General features: G+C 40.4%; 1 protein-coding gene across 2 annotated transcripts in view; it reads right to left on the bottom strand.

The window, feature by feature from the left end:
- Nucleotides 1-602: 602 nt before the first annotated feature.
- Nucleotides 603-20,164, bottom strand: part of abca7 (ATP-binding cassette, sub-family A (ABC1), member 7) — an 89,922-nt gene continuing 70,360 nt past the window's right edge. For both annotated transcript variants that reach the window (XM_060941607.1, XM_060941606.1), the window contains 13 exons: nucleotides 18,095-18,210; nucleotides 17,188-17,332; nucleotides 15,048-15,171; nucleotides 14,744-14,873; nucleotides 13,584-13,707; nucleotides 13,332-13,394; nucleotides 11,005-11,111; nucleotides 10,774-10,915; nucleotides 10,469-10,603; nucleotides 10,171-10,274; nucleotides 5,536-5,628; nucleotides 1,347-1,590; nucleotides 603-1,261 (listed from right to left, as the gene is read on the bottom strand). In XM_060941607.1, coding sequence (XP_060797590.1) covers nucleotides 887-1,261; nucleotides 1,347-1,590; nucleotides 5,536-5,628; nucleotides 10,171-10,274; nucleotides 10,469-10,603; nucleotides 10,774-10,915; nucleotides 11,005-11,111; nucleotides 13,332-13,394; nucleotides 13,584-13,707; nucleotides 14,744-14,873; nucleotides 15,048-15,171; nucleotides 17,188-17,332; nucleotides 18,095-18,210 — 1,902 coding nt within the window. In that variant the 3' untranslated portion in view covers nucleotides 603-886. The remainder of the gene's footprint in view (nucleotides 1,262-1,346; nucleotides 1,591-5,535; nucleotides 5,629-10,170; nucleotides 10,275-10,468; nucleotides 10,604-10,773; nucleotides 10,916-11,004; nucleotides 11,112-13,331; nucleotides 13,395-13,583; nucleotides 13,708-14,743; nucleotides 14,874-15,047; nucleotides 15,172-17,187; nucleotides 17,333-18,094; nucleotides 18,211-20,164) is intronic.

Here is a 20,164-nt window from a genome sequence, read left to right as displayed (position 1 = left end):
GCTTTCTACTTCTTTAGATAACTGCAGTGAACTTGCATGCCGATTTTCTTCAACTCTTCTCATCAGAAGACGCTCCTGTCGAGGTGTTAACTTCCGTGGACGACCTGGACGTCTCTGTGAGATGGTTGCAGTTCCATCTTTCTTAAATTGTTGTACCACTTTTGCTACAGTATTCTGACTGATAAGTAAAGCTTTGCTGATCTTCTTGTAGCCTTCACCTTTGTGGTGTAAAGAAATTATTTTCTTTGGGGAATTCTGAAGAGACAAGTTGAGCATCACTCTCCATCCAGCATCCAGGCACTAAAAGAGGTCATTGTTGAAGAATGGAAAAAGATTGATGTTGCAAAATGTCTCCAGCTTGTTCATTCCATGCCTAGAAGACTTGGTGCTGTCATTAAAAATCATGGAGGCCATATAAAGTACTACATGTAGTAGTTTTTGTTGTGGGGTGTACTCATTTTTCCACCACCTTAATTTGAGTAAAACTGAAAAAAATGTGTAATCTAAGTTATATTATTAACCTTAATTTCACGTTATAAGTCAAACAGATGTTATATTAAACTTTGTCTTGTCAACATTTTGGAAATTGTTTGTGTTCACTGAGATATTGTCGTGTACTCGTTTACGGTGAGCACTGTAATTATGAAAAAATAATCCTAAAATCATACAATAATCTTCAATAAATAAGATTTGTCAACTAACTGACTTGCACATATATACAGTACATGGTCATACAGGACAATCAATATCACAGAGCAGTTTTCAAACAATATAACAAAGTGGTCCTGAGAGTACTTAATATCTTCAAGAGTCGTTTGAGGCGACTACAGATTAAACTAAATTTTAAAATCAAGCAAAACTTCAAGATCTGAGAGAGAGAAGTTGTTCATGTCTGGACTATAAAAAGCTTGTTAAGGTCTTTGCTCTGAGATTTCTCTTCCTCTGAAGAGGACTTTAATCCGTTAGCTGAGAAATCCACTAGAGGCTGCATTTCTATTTGCCGAGGTTGCTTTGTTTTGCTACATTTGCTCTCTTTAGTCTTTGACCTAGCAGCTCCTGGCTGACTGGATTTGGATGATGATAACGGATGGGGTGACTGAGCAGCAATAACTTGAGACACTGATCTTTTATGTTCATTAGAAGTTGGTAGCAGTGGACAGATAGTTTGACTGGACTGAGCTGGATCTGACCCATTGTTTATAGCCACCTCTCTTAGCTGGTCGTCGTCATCCATCTGCTCTTTCGCAAAGTTGACAAAAACCTATGGGAGAAGAACGTTTCGCTTTTAGTTTCATTTTGAAATAATCACACACGCTTCCATACAATCATTTCTGCTGAGTTGTAACCTGGTCGAGTGTTGTCTGAGAAACGGAATGGTTCGCTATTCCCAGCTCTTTACTGTGGTTGGCCAGAACGTCGAACACATGAGCGAGGGAGCAGGCATGAGTTGGCAGCTGATACTGCAGAACATTATGGTGTCTCTCCTTCAGCTCAATTCCAGAAAAGCAGCTCTGGATGTAGGCATCCACGGGGCAGGGATCCCGAGATGGTTCAGACAAGCGGAGGATAATTGTATAACCATCACCAAATCTACAGGAAGAGTATAAAATATTCATGCAAAATGTAACACATTAAACACCGTGGACAGTTACTGCTCGCAGATATTACTCAACATGGGCATTTAGTTGATGCTACATTCATTCATTCAGCTGGTCAAGGTTGGGAGAGATCCACAGCCTATCCTGAGAACGTTGGGTGAAAGGCGGAAATACACCCTGGATGGGACACCAGTCCATCACAGCTCCATGCTCACACACATAAGGATAATTTAGTGTAGAGGCGGGAGGAATTCTGAGAACCCGTAGGACATGGGGAGAGCATGTACAGAAAGTCATTACAGAGAGAATAACCCAAGCTCAGGACTGAACCAGGGACTATGGAGCTGTGAGGCAGTAATGGTTCTTACTGCACCACCATGCCACTTAATGATACATCATTTTATTATTTAGTGAAACCAAATAGCATTCAAGGTTCTGACTTGTAAAATACGTTCATGTCTTTTTTTTTTATATTCATTTCATAACTATTGGGAACTTTCTCCAAGAAACAAGAAAAAAAAAGGGACTGACTTCTAGCTGAAAGCAACTTCTGGATTAAGCTGGACAGTACATGTTTCTATCAAACGTACTCTATTATGTATATTATATACCTTATTAAAAAATTCCCATGCAGGGATTTGCCAAGGATGGCTCACATGACATAAAATAGTTCCACCATTGATTAAGCAATGTATCTCTTGACATCAAAAAAAAAAAAAAAAAAGGATATGGTGTGAGTCAGTCATAGTATATCCTGGATATACCATGAACTGACATCCCAATTGCAAGCTTTACAGCCAACTCGAGTCACAGCAGTGCTTCCACGAGCATTTCTGTGTGTGTCGATCTACAACCCCGGTTCCAAAAAAGTTGGGACAAAGTACAAATTGTAAATAAAAACGGAATGCAATGATGTGGAAGTTTCAAAATTCCATATTTTATTCAGAATAGAACATAGATGACATATCAAATGTTTAAACTGAGAAAATGTATCATTTAAAGAGAAAAATTAGGTGATCTTAAATTTCATGACAACAACACATCTCAAAAAAGTTGGGACAAGGCCATGTTTACCACTGTGAGACATCCCCTTTTCTCTTTACAACAGTCTGTAAACGTCTGGGGACTGAGGAGACAAGTTGCTCAAGTTTAGGGATAGGAATGTTAACCCATTCTTGTCTAATGTAGGATTCTAGTTGCTCAACTGTCTTAGGTCTTTTTTGTCGTATCTTCTGTTTTATGATGCGCCAAATGTTTTCTATGGGTGAAAGATCTGGACTGCAGGCTGGCCAGTTCAGTACCCGGACCCTTCTTCTACGCAGCCATGATGCTGTAATTGATGCAGTATATGGTTTGGCATTGTCATGTTGGAAAATGCAAGGTCTTCCCTGAAAGAGACGTCGTCTGGACGGGAGCATATGTTGCTCTAGAACCTGGATATACCTTTCAGCATTGATGGTGTCTTTCCAGATGTGTAAGCTGCCCATGCCACACGCACTAATGCAACCCCATACCATCAGAGATGCAGGCTTCTGAACTGAGCGCTGATAACAACTTGGGTCGTCCTCCTCTTTAGTCCGAATGACACGGCGTCCCTGATTTCCATAAAGAACTTCAAATTTTGATTCGTCTGACCACAGAACAGTTTTCCACTTTGCCACAGTCCATTTTAAATGAGCCTTGGCCCAGAGAAGACGTCTGCGCTTCTGGATCATGTTTAGATACGGCTTCTTCTTTGAACTATTGAGTTTTAGCTGGCAACGGCAGATGGCACGGTGAATTGTGTTCACAGATAATGTTCTCTGGAAATATTCCTGAGCCCATTTTGTGATTTCCAATACAGAAGCATGCCTGTATGTGATGCAGTGCCGTCTAAGGGCCCGAAGATCACGGGCACCCAGTATGGTTTTCCGGCCTTGACCCTTACGCACAGAGATTCTTCCAGATTCTCTGAATCTTTTGATGATATTATGCACTGTAGATGATGATATGTTCAAACTCTTTGCAATTTTACACTGTCGAACTCCTTTCTGATATTGCTCCACTATTTGTCGGCGCAGAATTAGGGGGATTGGTGATCCTCTTCCCATCTTTACTTCTGAGAGCCGCTGCCACTCCAAGATGCTCTTTTTATACCCAGTCATGTTAATGACCTATTGCCAATTGACCTAATGAGTTGCAATTTGGTCCTCCAGCTGTTTCTTTTTTGTACCTTTAACTTTTCCAGCCTCTTATTGCCCCTGTCCCAACTTTTTTGAGACGTGTTGCTGTCATGAAATTTCAAATGAGCCAATATTTGGCATGAAATTTCAAAATGTCTCACTTTCGACATTTGATATGTTGTCTATGTTCTATTGTGAATACAATATCAGTTTTTGAGATTTGTAAATTATTGCATTCCGTTTTTATTTACAATTTGTACTTTGTCCCAACTTTTTTGGAATTGGGGTTGTACATATCATGATCTAGTCCTGGGTATGATTTTAATCTGCAACCGGTGGTGAGTCTCCGGTCCGGGAGGACTTGAGTATTGGGAAAAGTGGACTTACCCCTTAATCTTCCAGGTCTGCTCTGACCCGGAGTGGTAGCACCTGCCTGGGTTCCAGCTATGGGTTAAATAGTACATCACCAATAAGGTGCTGGCAGCAGGATGCTTTTCGGTGCAATGTGGCAGATGGTTCATTGGCGCACCACCAGATGACATGCGGAAGAGCCACTCAAATGGCCAACGGATGGCATCACTTGGCAAGTCAGTTGTCACTGTGGGGCAACTTCCATACCCGTCAGGTCTGTCACACTTTTGTGCACCACTTGGCATCAGGTCTGGAGGTCCAGAGAGACAACACGATGGGGGCATGACATCGTTTGTCTCACCTTACTGTGCAAGGTGCTTCATTAGGAAAGGAGAACAAGTCTGGTGCAGGCCTCATGGCCCATCTGAGTTTCTGCGCATCCTAATGAAGCAGTCATCATCGCTAGCAATGGACAGCTGATGACGACATATCATGATCATGCCTGGCGAGGCAGGCGATAGCACGGTACATTGCACATGCACAGGATGAAGGTCGCTCTGATGTAAACAACAAACATGGCTGCCTCCAGTGAGTTTATACTGAGATTCAAGCTTAACACTTCTCGTTTGGAATTTTTTGATGAGGGATATAAATCAAATATACCATGCGCTGAGAGACAGTGGGAATTATGCCAGTCACCAACGAGAATCCATAGGACTATTTTCTTCAGGGCTGTGCCCCTCAGAGAATCCATCATTTCAACCGGAACCTCTCAGTGCACGGAATATTAGATTACTATACTACACTACAGTTCCCGTTCTATTTTCTTTTCTTTCCTTTCCAATTTGTGCTCTCCTCTTGGCTTTAGTAGTCCAAAAATGTAAAAACACAAACGTACGTACTTTAATAGGAACACCTGTACACCTGCTCATTCATGCAATTATCCAGTCAGTCAATCATGTGGTAGCAATGTAATGCCTAAAATCACGCAGATACAGGTTAAGAGCTTCAGGTAGTGTTCACATCAAACATCAGAATGGGAATAAAATGTGATCTCTCTCAGTGACTATGCAAGTCACTGGAACTCAGATACTGTAGTTCGGCTATGTTCTGGGATGCTTTTCTGCTTACTACGGTTGTAAAGAGTGGCTATCCAAGTCACTTTAGCCATCCTGTCAGCTCAAACCAGTCCATTCTCCTCTGACCTCTCTCATCAGAAAAGCATTTCTGTCCACAAAGCTGCCGCTCACAATGTTTTTTTTTTTGTTCCCCCTGTATAAATTCTGTTATGCGGGAAAATGAGTCTGTTGTGTGGGGAAAATGCCAAGAGATCAGTAGTTTCTGAACATCCTTGGTATTAGTTTGAGGTATATGAACACTGCATTTATTTCCTGTAAGTACACTTTCTGATTTATTTTTGGTACCTGTTCTTGAGGTGCTGTACTGAACCCAGGCACTGGAACCGCCCATTGACCATGATGGCCATGCGAGTGCAGAGAGCTTCACACTCCTCCATGCTGCACAGAACAACAGCAATTAATACAACAATAGATCTCGACAGGAGCGATAAAGCTCTACAGGTTTTTCACCTGATGACCGTTTTCAATTTGGTAAATTGTTAAAAATAAAGCATCTTGATATGGTACTTAATGCATCACTCACTTCATCTGAATAAATACTGCAGACAAATTAAACAGCTGTTGATTTTATTCTACATATACAGTACCAGTCAAAAGATAGACACACCTTCTGATTCAATGTTTTTTCTTTTTATTCATTAAAAGTCACTTCATGTCTTAAAGTAATGATGAATGTCGTTTCTCTTTACTCAGTTGAGCGGTTCTTGAGATAATATGGATTACTACAGTTGTGGAATCGGACTAGTAAACTAAAAGTGTATAAACTCACTGGAGGCAGCCGTGGTTGTTGTTTACATCGGAGCGACCTTCATCCTGCGCATGTGGAATGTACCACGCTATCGCCTGCGTCGCCAGGCATGATCATGATATGTAGATCTACACACACAGAAATGCTCGCAGAGGCACAGCTGTGACTCGAGTCGGCCATACAGCTTGAAATTGTGATGTCAGTTCATGGTATATCCAGGATATACCATGACTGACTCACACCATATCCTTTTTTTTTTTTTGATGTCACGAGATACATTGCTTAATCAATGGCGGAACTATTTTATGGTCACATGAGTCATGCTTAGCCAATCCCTGCACGGGAATTTTTTAATAAGGGATATAATATATGATCTCAAACGCATTAAGAAGTCAAGAAATTGCACTAATTAACTTTTGATGAGGCACATCTGTTAATTGAAAAGCATTCCAGGTGACGACCTCATGAAGCTGGTTAAAGTGCATAGTCTGGACCAATTTCGTTTTGTGTTTTTTTTTTTTATATGAAAGTATGTCCCTTTACACACTCATCCAGAAGGGTAATTTTGCACAAGGCCATCTGTCTACAGCAGAGAAAAATAAAATAACAAAACGCGCCTGGAAAAATCCAAGGGAGTCTGGAGCCAGATTCGTGACGTCACCTGCAGAAGCGCCAGCAGGCTGCGCGAGCTTTGCACGGTTTCAGTGCGCAGCCTGTGTAGACCAAGCGCTCCCATTTCTCTCTCATTGTCCGGTCTTTTGGGAAACGATGAGTGTACTAATCCCATCAAGATTGGTGTTGCTACACCCTCCTACGATACATCTGTTAACCATTTTAATAATTACGTGATAACGTTGAAGAAATTTGCAGAAAACCACCAGGTCGTTTTCTCATAAACAAACCAGCGCTGACGTAGGATTCAGAGGGAGGCGTCCCGCACGCGACGTCATGAAAATCAGTGTTTCCTGGGAAATCCAAATGCCAAGTTTTTTCAGAGGCGGACCAATTTGCCTCAAATGGCTTGATTTCAACTGAATTTTCTGGTATTGCGCAAGGTAAAAAATTTGCACAAAATGCAAAATGTGACAGATATTTGACCAAAGTTTAATATAAAATAGGAGAATTACATTGATCTTGCTCCTGAATTTACCCGTGATATGCACTTTAAGATAATGCGTCAAAAAGGTAAATGGTGGCTACTTTGAAGGATCTAAAATATGAAACGCATTTTGTTTTTTAAACAGTTTACCACATAATTCCATCTATATGTTCCATATGTTATCTCATAGTTTTGATGTCTTCAGTATTGTTGTACAATGTAGAAAATAGTCACGATACAGAAAAAGCTATGAATAAGTAGGGGTGTCCAAACTTTTAACTGGTACTGTATTTTCCAAAACTGCAGAATTTTCCACAGATTTTTTTGCTTGTTTTGAGAAGTCTTGCTATGTACTGTACATAGTGTAAAAATGGGATTTCACTGCCTTAAAAAGAGAGGAGAGTAACTGACGTCAGCTTGTACATATGTTCAAACATTAGTTTGCGAGATTAAACTGTTCACTATGGTGGGGTTTACATTAGACCATATCAGCGGATCATCAGATTAACGTTTTTAAAACGATTAGCGTGCACACAGCAACGCCAATACACGATTCGCGTGCACACAGCAACGCCAATACACGGATACGCTCGGCTCCGCAGGCATCCTGCGCTCCAAATCACTCCGCCCTGAACAGCGAGTGCCCTCTGGAGGGTGCGCACTCCGGCCCTGCGCAGCTCACAGAGCGCGCGAGTGTAGTGCACGAGCAGTGATTCGGGACTGAGCCACTGTGTGTGTGATCCCAGTGCATATCGGGCATGCGCGTCACTCACCACTTGCAAGTGGAAGGATGGCAAGCCTAAAGACAATCATAACTACACAATGGGCAGTATTTGCATCAGTATTTGCAGTATTTTCATACTTTTCTACTCTTTAATGAAAGGTGATACAAGGCGGAAGTCCACGCCGTTTTTCAGCAGTTGCGTCACATGACCAACGCCAGCGAATCAGGAAGGTGGATGTCACAGTGACGTTGTCCAATGACGACGCCAGCTAGAGCTCAGCACAGCGTATCCGCGTATTCTCAATGTTTACACAGCACCAGACCAGACACGATCTGGATTGAATACGTGGACCCTGGCGGATTCCCGTTTCCCGGCGTTTCCAGGCGTTTTAATGTAAACGGACAGTGCATCCGCGAAGAAAACGAGACAGATACGGTCTAATGTAAACTTGGCCTTAGTTTAGTCCAGGGCTTTTCAAAGTGTGGGGCGCGCCTCCCCTGGGGGGCGCCAGAGTTCTTCAGGGGGGGCGCAACGTGAGGAAACATGAACCAGAATAAGTTACTATTGCGGACATTTAGCGAACTTCAGCTAGCCTTTACCAGAGACAAAATGGATCGATTTTTAGTACCTAAAGCTACAGTGAGTGAGGAGACAGAGTCTGGGCCAAGCAAAAAAACCAGACCCTCCAGGATTTCGCGATGTTGCGATTCAACCAATCCCCGTGAATTCAGGGTGGTGTTGCAATTATATCCAATCACCGCAACCTTCCCGCAAATTTGACCAATCGTTGGCGTCGTCTTGAGGTGACGTCGACAAACTACCTTCCGCCTTACTTCCGTGTATACGTTCAAGAGAAGCAGCATGCGCGCAGTGTTGCCAGATTGGGCGGTTTTAAGTGCATTTTGAACATATTTTGGACTGGAAAACGTCAACAGTATCTGGCAACACTGCATGTGCGAGACAATGTTTATATAGGCTTAAATTCTGTTACTGAAAGTGTGTTATGTTTACAGTGAAGGACTGTGTGCACTTTACATTATTTTTTTTTACTTAATACAAGAAATTAATGGATGCCAACATTTTTGCCAAAATGGTATTTTATTTTCCATTGTTTAGGCAGCTTCAGCATCATACTGTGAGATTCTGTTCAAATTGTTTTTTCCTTCTATGAAGCCTGAGCCATTTATTTTATTAGTTTATAATTATTGTTTAATTTAGTCTTCAGGAGAGACTGCCTGCACACAGTACTAGTATTAATAGTGTTTTTTCTTACATGAAAGCTGAGGCATTTATATTATATTTTAAGGTAACTTCATGTTGTGCTGTGAGGTTCTCTGCACTTTAACTTTTGAACCAACAGGTACATTTGGATAAGTAAAGCCTATTTTTCTGCACTTTTGTAGTCCTGGTAATCTTTTATATTGGTAAAAGTTGTTTATAGGACCATTTCTCAGTGTCTGTTTTTTTAATCAATAGTTTTTCAGTAATAACTTAATATTTAACATATCACTCAATTTTAATCACAAAAAGAGAAAATCGCAACAATTTCTCGCAACTTTCACTTCCTCCCGCAATGTAATCGCAACAAAAACCTAAAAAACACCGCAACCTTCATCGCAATTTTTTGGAAAACCCCCGCAACATCAGACATTTTAGCCCGCAACAATCACAAAAAAGGCCCGCGGAATCCTGGGGGACTGGAAAAAGAAGGAAGTATAACCACGATTATTTAAAGTTTGGATTTTCATGGACTGGATCTGAAGATGCTCCACTGCCACAGTGTGTTGTCTGCCAAGAGGTGCTAGCTAACGATGCTATGAGATGTTTAAAATGTGTAAAACAAGATGTTTTAAAAAGCACAGATGTTTAAAATGTGTACAACAACCATTTTTTTTTTAAATACGAATGGAACATTAAGTATAGCAACAGCAAAAATTGTAAGGGGGGGCGCTGTTGTTTATTTGCTCTCCGAGGGGGGGCTGACTCTCCCACACTTTGAAAACCCCTGGTTTAGTCTATCAAATGCATTAGTTTACTGAGTACTTAACGAGATACTTTTGACTAATTTAGTGGTGCAATCGTTAAAAAAAAAAAATCAACTTCTCCATCACAGTCCCTGATATTTCCAGTTCTTGATTCAAGACAAGCAACGTGGTGTTGGAAGTGAACCGATTTTGCCACTGGGTCATTTGAGGTGGGAAAAGTGTAGGACGGTTCAAGATTAGACACTGACTTTGGCACAGGCATCGCTACCCTGTGTGTAAGGATGCATATCAAATGCTATACAAAAGAAATAGCTTGGTTAAGCTAGTAGGCATAAAGTGTAGTGTTGTAATTGTGCCCTGTACCTGTGGGATGTGAGAACGACAGCCCGGCCTTCTTTGATGATGCTAAGGATACAGTTCCACAAGAAGCGCTTAGCCTTTGGATCCATTCCTGTTGTGGGCTCATCCTGGGAATCAAAAACAGGCAAGTTTGACAGATACCCATTCAAGTATTGGACAAAACTACAGATAAGTTGTTATACGGAGTTAAAATGAACTGAATAGTTAAGAAAGTCAACTGACGTCTGTCTAGGTATGAAGCTAACTTTTTAATAAAATAGTAGACAAGTAAGACAGGGTTGTAATGTGTTTCTTTGCTGACCAGAAAAACGACTGGTGGAGCTCCGATAAGAGAAATGGCAGTCGAGAGTTTGCGTTTATTGCCTCCACTGTATCCTCCTGCTTCTTGCTCGGCGTACTGCGTCAATCCCAGTTTTTTCACTCCCCACTGTGAGACCTATTGGCCGAAGATAAATTATTAACGTTGAATGAGACATCAAAAAGCTGGAGGCTTCTTTTTATTTTCAATTGAAGTCCTGAAAGGACTGTGTATGGACAGAACTCTGACTGCCTACATATTGATTTAACTCATTTCAACAGTCATATGAGACTTAGAACTTCGAGTACCTTTGCTACATATGGCTCCGGGACTCCTCTCAATCGAGCGTAGAACTCTAGGTGCTCTCTTCCAGTCAAAAGGTCATTAATGGCATCAAATTGAGGACAGTAGCCCATAAGCTGATGTACTCTGTCCATGTCATTCAGCACACTGAGGGATCAGTTAAACACAGTTTCTAAACGCTGTATTTTTTATTATAAACAGTTATAATGATCAGTGAGAGCGTAACAGTGACAGACCTGTAATTGTTAAGAAAAGCATCTCCATAGGTAACGGTGGTGTCTCCTGTCAGCATGCGAAAAGTGGAAGTCTTTCCTGCCCCATTAACCCCAAGAAGCCCAAAACACTGTAATGAGAAAGCATATGAATAGAATGAATATTTATCATTGTAATGGATGAACAAAACAGTGACCTGACCATGTCAAACAGAAAACAAGGAATTCTCAGCAATGAAAAATGTAACTAGTAATATACACTGATCAGTCATAACATTAACATCACTGACAGGTGAAATGAATAACATTGCTTATTACATCCACATTCACTGGATATGAGCAATCGCACGTTCTGATTGGCTACTTAATTACTAGGTTATCAGTTCATATACCGTGAGTACAGAAAACCAACCGAGGACGAAATAAAAATTCTCCTCGAAAAAAAACCCCCACCAAAAAATACAAAAAAAGCAACAAAATATGGAATGAAAGTATTTGATGGTAAGAATGTTTTTTTTATTTTTTATTTTTCAATAATAATTATTATAGCATTTTTCACAAATTGCTCCTGTCATTTTGCCGGTTTGTTTACATTCTTCATCTTTAAGCATTAAAATTATGCACGTATGCGATTTGTCACGTGTCCGCTAAGCAGAAATGATTTTGTCGGACGTTTTGTATAAAGTTTTTATTTATCAAATTTGCAAAAAATAAAAATGCTCCGTTTCTAAAAATCCAGTGAATGTGGACAGAATAAAACAGTTATTCCACTCAATCTTGTTGTACATGGCTTACAGCTGACTCGGCGCTACACGCCTCATTGGCTATCAGCTCATGTACGACTCGATTTTGTGGAATAATTGTTAATTATCTTGTTACACTGGCACCTGTCAATGGGTGGAATATGTTAGGCACTAAGTGAACAGTCAGTTGTTGAAGTTGGTGTGTTGGAAGCGGAACAAGAATGCTCTGAGGGCACAATATCCCCCGCTGGCAACAATGCCATAACTCTGGTAAAATGCGACTGAATTGAACGAAATTGAAATATGCGTACATATAATAAAGAATCCTGCCAAGTTTCGTGAAATTCCTCCAAAAATTGTGAGAGGAGTTGATTTCAGAAAGTGAGTACCCTTCCCGGGATGGACAGACGGACATCGCCACGACATAATCCCCCTTCAGGCCTTTCGGCTAGCAGGGGAATAAAAACTTTTTGCCAAATTACATGAAATTCCTCCAAAAATTGTGAGGGAAGATGATTTCAGAAAGCAAGCACACCTTGATGAAATTGCCAAAGTACAAGTTTGTTAATAATCAAGGGCATAACTCGTAAAATTAGCCCAAATTAAATGAAATTACTGTCATATAACAAAGTGTTTTGCCAAGTTTGGTGAAATTCCTCCACAAATTGTGAGAGGAGTTGATTTCAGAAGAATGCACACCCTCATGAAATTGTCAACATTCAAGTTATTTAATCAAGGGTCAAAACTCTGGTCAAATTTTCACAAACTAAATTAAATCGCAATATGCGCATTACCGTCATATAACAAGGCCTTTTGCCAAGCGTCGAGAAGTTCGTCCAAAAATTGTGAGAGGAGTTGATGTCAGAAGGCGAGCACACCTTCATAAAATTTGTGCAAGTACAAGGTTGTAAATCAAGCGCCACGACTCTGGTAAAATGCGACTGAATTGAACAAAGTAACAATATGCGTACTACCGACATATAACAATGCCTTTTGCCAAGTTTCGTGAAATTCCTCCGACAACTGTGAGAGGAGTTGATTTCAGACGGAAAACACTCTCATGAAATTGTCAAAGTATAATTTTGTTAATCAAAGGCTGTAACTCTGGTAAGATGTGACAGAATTGAACGAAATTACAATACGCGTAGCACCGACATATAACAAAGAATCCTGCCAAGTTTCGTGAAATTCCTCCAAAAATTGAGAGAGGAGTTGATTTCAGAAGGTGAGCACCCTTCTTGGGACGGACGGAAATCGCCACGACATCATCCCCCTTTGAGCCTTTCGGCCAGCGGGGGATAAAAATGGGCAAACACAAGGATCTCAGTGACTTTGACAAGGGTCAATAATCTGGCTTCTCATTTGTCTACATGTGCTTGTAAGGTAGAACTACAAGCCTATGTTAGCACAGAAGGTGGGATTAACAGTAGATAGAAATGATTTGGAATTTGGAAAGAGAAGAAAAAAGCATTAGCAAAATTACTTGCTAGTCGGCACTTTATTGGACATATGCTCATTTCAGTAATGGGCACCAGTCAGTCAGTAAGCATACTCAAATTTCTGAGTGGTAGTGTATGGCGTGCACAAGTTGACCGAATTTCTTCCCACCTCTCCCCGGGGAATGCTAAGACAAAGCTGGTTCACTGCTGGCCTCTTGCCTGCCTTATAGACCTGCAGAGATTTGAGAACAGAGAATACTGGATTTAATGTGTTAGTTTACATTGCTCAGAAATTTAAAGCTTCCAAATATCTACATTTAGGTATGAAATAAATTAGCACTTCATGCCATCGTTTAGCTAATTTGAATAGTCTTCTTGTTCACTGCAGACTCTTTCGGATTTTGACATTTGGATCACAAACCTTGCTCAGGTCTCTGATAGTGAGAATATCCTCCTGAGTTCTGTTGCTTCTCACACGTTCTCTTTCATTTGCGACATCCTCATCCTCTGGGCCTAGTGGTGGCAGGACAGGCTTAGACCACAGCCTAGCAGGAAAAACAAAAGGCGTTTTAAAATACAATGACTTAGGCTACATCCACACGACAACGGCAACGAGATTTTTTTTTTAAATACCGCGTCCACATGGGCAACGGATCAGTAAAATTTCAGGTACATATGGCAACGCAACGCTTGCTGAAAACGATGCAATACACATGCCACACCACTACGTGCGCTGTAAGACGGTCCCATCGGAGACACCAGAACAATAGAAGAAGTAGACGCATGCGCATAAACCCCTTCTTCTGTAGCATTAGCCACATAAAGTTTTGATTATTAATCAGTAGCGTAAAACGAAAGACGCGGAAAGAAGAATGAACGGGGGTAGATGGAAGCCGGTATGCCAACATTCTGATCCTCCAGAATTCTTTAATGGTCCGGAATAAATTGAATGCTACACGTTGATGGATTACTTTGTTCTTCTACGCCCTTTTTGAGGAATGTATTGTCGGACTTAAACCAACATCTGAAGAGGTGAGATCGCTCTTTTTTTTCCTATTTTTGCTGGCGGGATTGTTTTTGTTTTTGGAAAGCGCACGGGTGGTGCGCGGTTTGGTACTGCTTCCGCAGTGTTTGGACTAAAGACCCTGCCCTAAGGGCTATTCTCTCACTCTCTCTCTCTCTCTCACTTTGCACCATTACACAATAAATATTCACAGTGAAAATATTTTGTAAGCGCGTTTCATGAACCAAGTTATAGGATTTGTTGACAACTCGCATCGAGTTCGTTACACTTCTACCCGGCGTGAAGCACTGACGGTCATGTGGTTGTGACGTCATCGTAAACAAATCCGTTCTACTCATGCAGACGACTTCGCAACGGCGCCGTTGCCAGATTTTTTCACTCTGGAACCCGTTCTCAAAAGATTTCGTTTTGGGGCACCCAAAACGCCGGTGCCGTGTGGACGCCAGGCCGAAACGATAAACAATTTTATCAGATTCACCTGAATCCGTTGCCGTGTGGACAGGGCCTTAATCATTTAGAGCAGTATTTCAATAAAGCTAATGAAAAACCCTGTGTACTTGAAGTGTATGAAGAACTTGTACTGAAGCAGTACAGTGAAAATGAAGAAGACGACGCCCTCGACTGCCATAGCAAACAAGTTTTTCCCTACAAAATCCCATGCCAGTGGCTCCAGCGTCTGCTTGTTTCCTGTGAACCAAAATAAAAGAATGAAGGAAAACTTATCTATTGTTGACATATTGAAAGTTATTACCTCTAATTGGCAGAAAGCGGTAAAGGCCTCTGGTGTGGCGGTACAATGGAAATAATTTCAAAACAATTTCATTCAATTTACTATTGTTGTTGCTGTAATAGGGAATTTACCAAGCCTCTGGAAAGCATCTGCCATTGCCTGGTTTTTAGCCATGTCAATAAGACCTCTACCCAGACAGAAGTGAGGAAAGATCAAAAAGACCTTCTTGAGGATTCTGTTGACCTCATTTAAATGCTGAAAATAGAACAAGGCAGTAAGAAATGGCAGACAATACATGTTACATGCAGAGGTGGACAGTAACGAAGTACATTTACTTGAGTAGTGTACTTAAAGTGCCATTCCACCATTGGATGTATTCTTTGGCATAAAATACAATATATTTTGACAACATATATAAATGGTATCACTAGATAGAGAAATCTTTTAGCTTCAAAATGATATATCAAACATAATTTTTTGACAACGACAAGTATATTAATTTTGCAACCAAAGTCACCTACCCTTTTAATTTCCGCGCGTGATGTCATCGGCAGGTTCCCCTTCTTGTGTACCACGTGACGTGTGACGTGGCACATATCAGCAATGGCGGATAGAACGCGATAAAAATAATACCAATAAATCTAGCTAATACCAATAAATCTAGCTAACTGAAAGATTAACTCAAAATTTTTCGCAATTTTTTTGGCCCCCATATACGAGGAGAAATGACTCTCTCACTTTGGGGGTTTCCTGGTCTAAAAATAGACCGACACGTGGTACACAAGAAGGGGAACCTGCCGATGACATCACGTTTCACTACCGCGTGGAAATTAAAAGGGTAGGTGACTTTGGTCGCAAAATTAATATACTTGTCGTTGTCAAAAATTTATGTTTGATATATCATTTTGAAGCTAAAAGATTTCTCTGTCTAGTCATGTTGTCATAAAATATATTGTATTTTATGCCAAAGAATACATCCAATGGTGGAATGGCACTTTAAGTACACTTTTTGAGTATTTTTATTTTTGGAAACTTATGACTTTAACTTCACTACATTTGAAAGACAAAAATCGTACTTTTTACTCCACTACATTTCTGTCAAGGTCCTCGTTACTCGTTACTATGAAGCAGCTTTGAAAGTGGATTTTTTTTTCTTTTCTTTCTAAAACGTGATTGGTTTTTTCGCAGGTGATGCTGAGACAGCCGATCAGTAATCACTAGGGTCACGTCACGTCCATAGACTGGATAAAATCAAGCTCAATGATTTCTCCGCAGCGTTATTTGAACACGATCAGTTGATGGCAGAATGGAAGGAGGAGGTTCTTCTGGAGAACGCACGCACCCGTGGCTATACCTAGAACCCATGTTTCAGTTTTCAGAAAGGAATAAAGATCCGTTTCGTTTTGAATGTTTGCCAAAAACGAACCACATCACGGCCTACAAAAACTCACCATCCGACCTGCGGAAGAATCTTGAGGCCTGTAAACGTTTTATTCCAAGAGAAAGCTTGTAATGAAGTTGTCTGTGCTTTTAGAGCTAGCGATAACGTTGCAATAGCTATGCAGTCTGGTTAATCAAATGATTACAACTATGGATTTTCCCGCCAAGTTACCGTCGCCTTGTCCACGGCTAACGTTAACACATAGCTAGTTTTATTTTTATTTGTAGTTAACTTGGACACTGTTAGTTAGCATGTAAAAACAGAGTTACGCTAACATGAATAACGTTAACTTATCTGAAGTCCTTTCAGAAATACGTTTTAGCATAATCTTGCCAAATAAACAATGTAGAAATCTTTCTTTTCTAGTAGCGTTCGCTACCCAATATGATTTCGAGTTTGAAAAGCGTTTGCTAGCATGTCAGGTGGAGCTTCACTGACTAGCTAGCTTAACGTTAAACCACCATGATGGCACAGCATGCGTTCATTTTGTGAATTCACATTTCTGTCTTTGGTAACGACATTAGGTTTTGTAAGCGTTGTGGCAATAATACAACGATGCGTTGACAGAAAATGTACTTTTAATACTTAAGTATTTTTAAAAGCAAGTACTTAAGTAAATATTTGACTGGACAACTTTCACTTGTATCAGAGTAACATTTGATCAGTGGGATCTGTACTTTGACTTAAGTAATGAAGTTGGGTACTTTGTCCGTCTCTGGTTACATGTGTACTGAATGAATAAACATGACTGCTGTTTTTTTTTTAATCATTTATATTCTACCATGTACGCCTGTGGCACAGAAAGGCAACTAATACATGTTTTTCATTACTTCATCAACAAAGAGCTCGAGGACGAAGGTGGCTATGCTGCCATTGATGCCGATGAAAAGGTTGATGGAGGTGAGCACCACATAGGCTGTGCTGGGTACAGAGAACACGAACGAGGCCGGGTACATCAGGGGAGTGATGGACCAACTACAGTAGGGCAGAAATGCACAAGATTAGGACTTCTATATTATTCTATTTATTATGTAAGAAATAAAAAACGCAACAGGGCAGATTATTGTAGGCAAAGATTGAAAAATGGGCTGGTACATTACGACCAGACAGGTTTGTTCGCAACTGATTACGATTTTTCATAAATTAATGAAAGACGTTGCATTTAGACATCATGCTTTTTACTCATACTCTTTTATATTTATGTTTAATGTTGAGGAACATCCATGAAACTAATTAGTTACTGTTATCACTCATGCTATAACCATTATAAACAAACAGTCATTCTCTCACTCCGTTATTACCAAGAAACTGTATAGTCCACTATCCTGAAGACGTTATTGCGTAAGAAAACTTAAAATTACAGTTTAACGTCTGGCTATTACAAAGCGCTTGCACTGGAGACTCCGTCCATAAACGCTAGGTAAAACATTTATATGTGGAGTGCCGGTTGTTACTATAGAAACAATAACATATTAGAATTAGAAAGATAAAACCTGCAGCTGAAACTAATATCTGAACCGTGTTCCTGTAGAAAAATCAATAATTATAATACTGCAGTACAAACTATAATTAGTACATTTTGCATCTTAGAGGCTGAAAAGTTGACATTTTCTGGATGTTAATATTAGCGAGGTATATTTTTCTCTCACAGTGCTTTTCAAAGGCGAGCTCCATTGCTTTTCCTACTCTCAACTGCCACAAGTACTGTTCAAATAATTCAGTTTTATGAGCCGTTACCCATAGAGTAAGAGAAGCAGCACGAGCGCAGGAAGGTTTTTTTCAGAGACGTAAGACTGCTGTTGGAAGCTTATGAAGATGAGGACCACCAAGGTAGCGGGAACCGTGTAGTTCAACTGCTCAAAGAGACAAAGGATGCATTTGATATGCTGACATATGCAGTACTGTGCAAAAGTCTTAAACACCCTGGTTTTTTTTTTTTCTTCCCCCCATTCAATCTTTGCTATAGACTTCTATTTTATGACTTCTACATTATTGCGTCAGTACAAAAACATTTTAGAGTCCAAACGTTCGTTTTCCAGCACAAAATTAAACGTTACAGGGAAAAACAAGTTTGTATCTGAGCAGCATACAACCCCGATTCCAAAAAAGTTGGGACAAAGTACAAATTGTAAATAAAAACGGAATGCAATAATTTACAAATCTCAAAAACTGATATTGTATTCACAATAGAACAGACAACATATCAAACGTCGAAAGTGAGACATTTTGAAATTTCATGCCAAATATTGGCTCATTTGAAATTTCATGACAGCAACACATCTCAAAAAAGTTGGGACAGGGGCAATAAGAGGCTGGAAAAGTTAAAGGTACAAAAAAGGAACAGCTGGAGGACCAAATTGCAACTCATTAGGTCAATTGGCAATAGGTCATTAACATGACTGGGTATAAAAAGAGCATCTTGGAGTGGCAGCGGCTCTCAGAAGTAAAGATGGGAAGAGGATCACCAATCCCCCTAATTCTGCGCCGACAAATAGTGGAGCAATATCAGAAAGGAGTTCGACAGTGTAAAATTGCAAAGAGTTTGAACATATCATCTACAGTGCATAATATCATCAAAAGATTCAGAGAATCTGGAAGAATCTCTGTGCGTAAGGGTCAAGGCTGGAAAACCATACTGGGTGCCCGTGATCTTCGGGCCCTTAGACGGCACTGCATCACATACAGGCATGCTTCTGTATTGGAAATCACAAAATGGGCTCAGGAATATTTCCAGAGAACATTATCTGTGAACACAATTCACCGTGCCATCCGCTGTTGCCAGCTAAAACTCTATAGTTCAAAGAAGAAGCCGTATCTAAACATGATCCAGAAGTGCAGACGTCTTCTCTGGGCCAAGGCTCATTTAAAATGGACTGTGGCAAAGGGGAAAACTGTTCTGTGGTCAGACGAATCAAAATGTGAAGTTCTTTATGGAAATCAGGGACGCCGTGTCATTCGGACTAAAGAGGAGAAGGACGACCCAAGTTGTTATCAGCGCTCAGTTCAGAAGCCTGCATCTCTGATGGTATGAGGTTGCATTAGTGCGTGTGGCATGGACAGCTTACACATCTGGAAAGACACCATCAATGCTGAAAGGTATATCCAGGTTCTAGAGCAACATATGCTCCCATCCAGACGACGTCTCTTTCAGGGAAGACCTTGCATTTTCCAACATGACAATGCCAAACCACATACTGCATCAATTACAGCATCATGGCTGCGTAGAAGAAGGGTCCGGGTACTGAACTGGCCAGCCTGCAGTCCAGATCTTTCACCCATAGAAAACATTTGGCGCATCATAAAATGGAAGATACGACAAAAAAAGACCTAAGACAGTTGAGCAACTAGAATCCTACATTAGACAAGAATGGGTTAACATTCCTATCCCTAAACTTGAGCAACTTGTCTCCTCAGTCCCCAGACGTTTACAGACTGTTGTAAAGAGAAAAGGGGATGTCTCACAGTGGTAAACATGGCCTTGTCCCAACTTTTTTGAGATGTGTTGTTGTCATGAAATTTAAAATCACCTAATTTTTCTCTTTAAATGATACATTTTCTCAGTTTAAACATTTGATATGTCATCTATGTTCTATTCTGAATAAAATATGGAATTTTGAAACTTCCACATCACTGCATTCCATTTCTATTTACAATTTGTACTTTGTCCCAACTTTTTTGGAATCGGGGTTGTATTACATAAGAGAGCACTTTTCAGATTAAAAAAAAAAAAAAACATAATGAAGGCGACTGGGTTTTGGTGCAAAATGAAGAAGCGAGTGTGACAGTCAAAGTGTCCAGAAGACACTT

Source organism: Neoarius graeffei, chromosome 15 (genome assembly GCF_027579695.1).
Source record: "Neoarius graeffei isolate fNeoGra1 chromosome 15, fNeoGra1.pri, whole genome shotgun sequence".
NCBI classification, from domain to species: Eukaryota; Metazoa; Chordata; class Actinopteri; order Siluriformes; family Ariidae; genus Neoarius; species Neoarius graeffei.
This window is presented reverse-complemented; position numbering and strand designations above follow the sequence as displayed.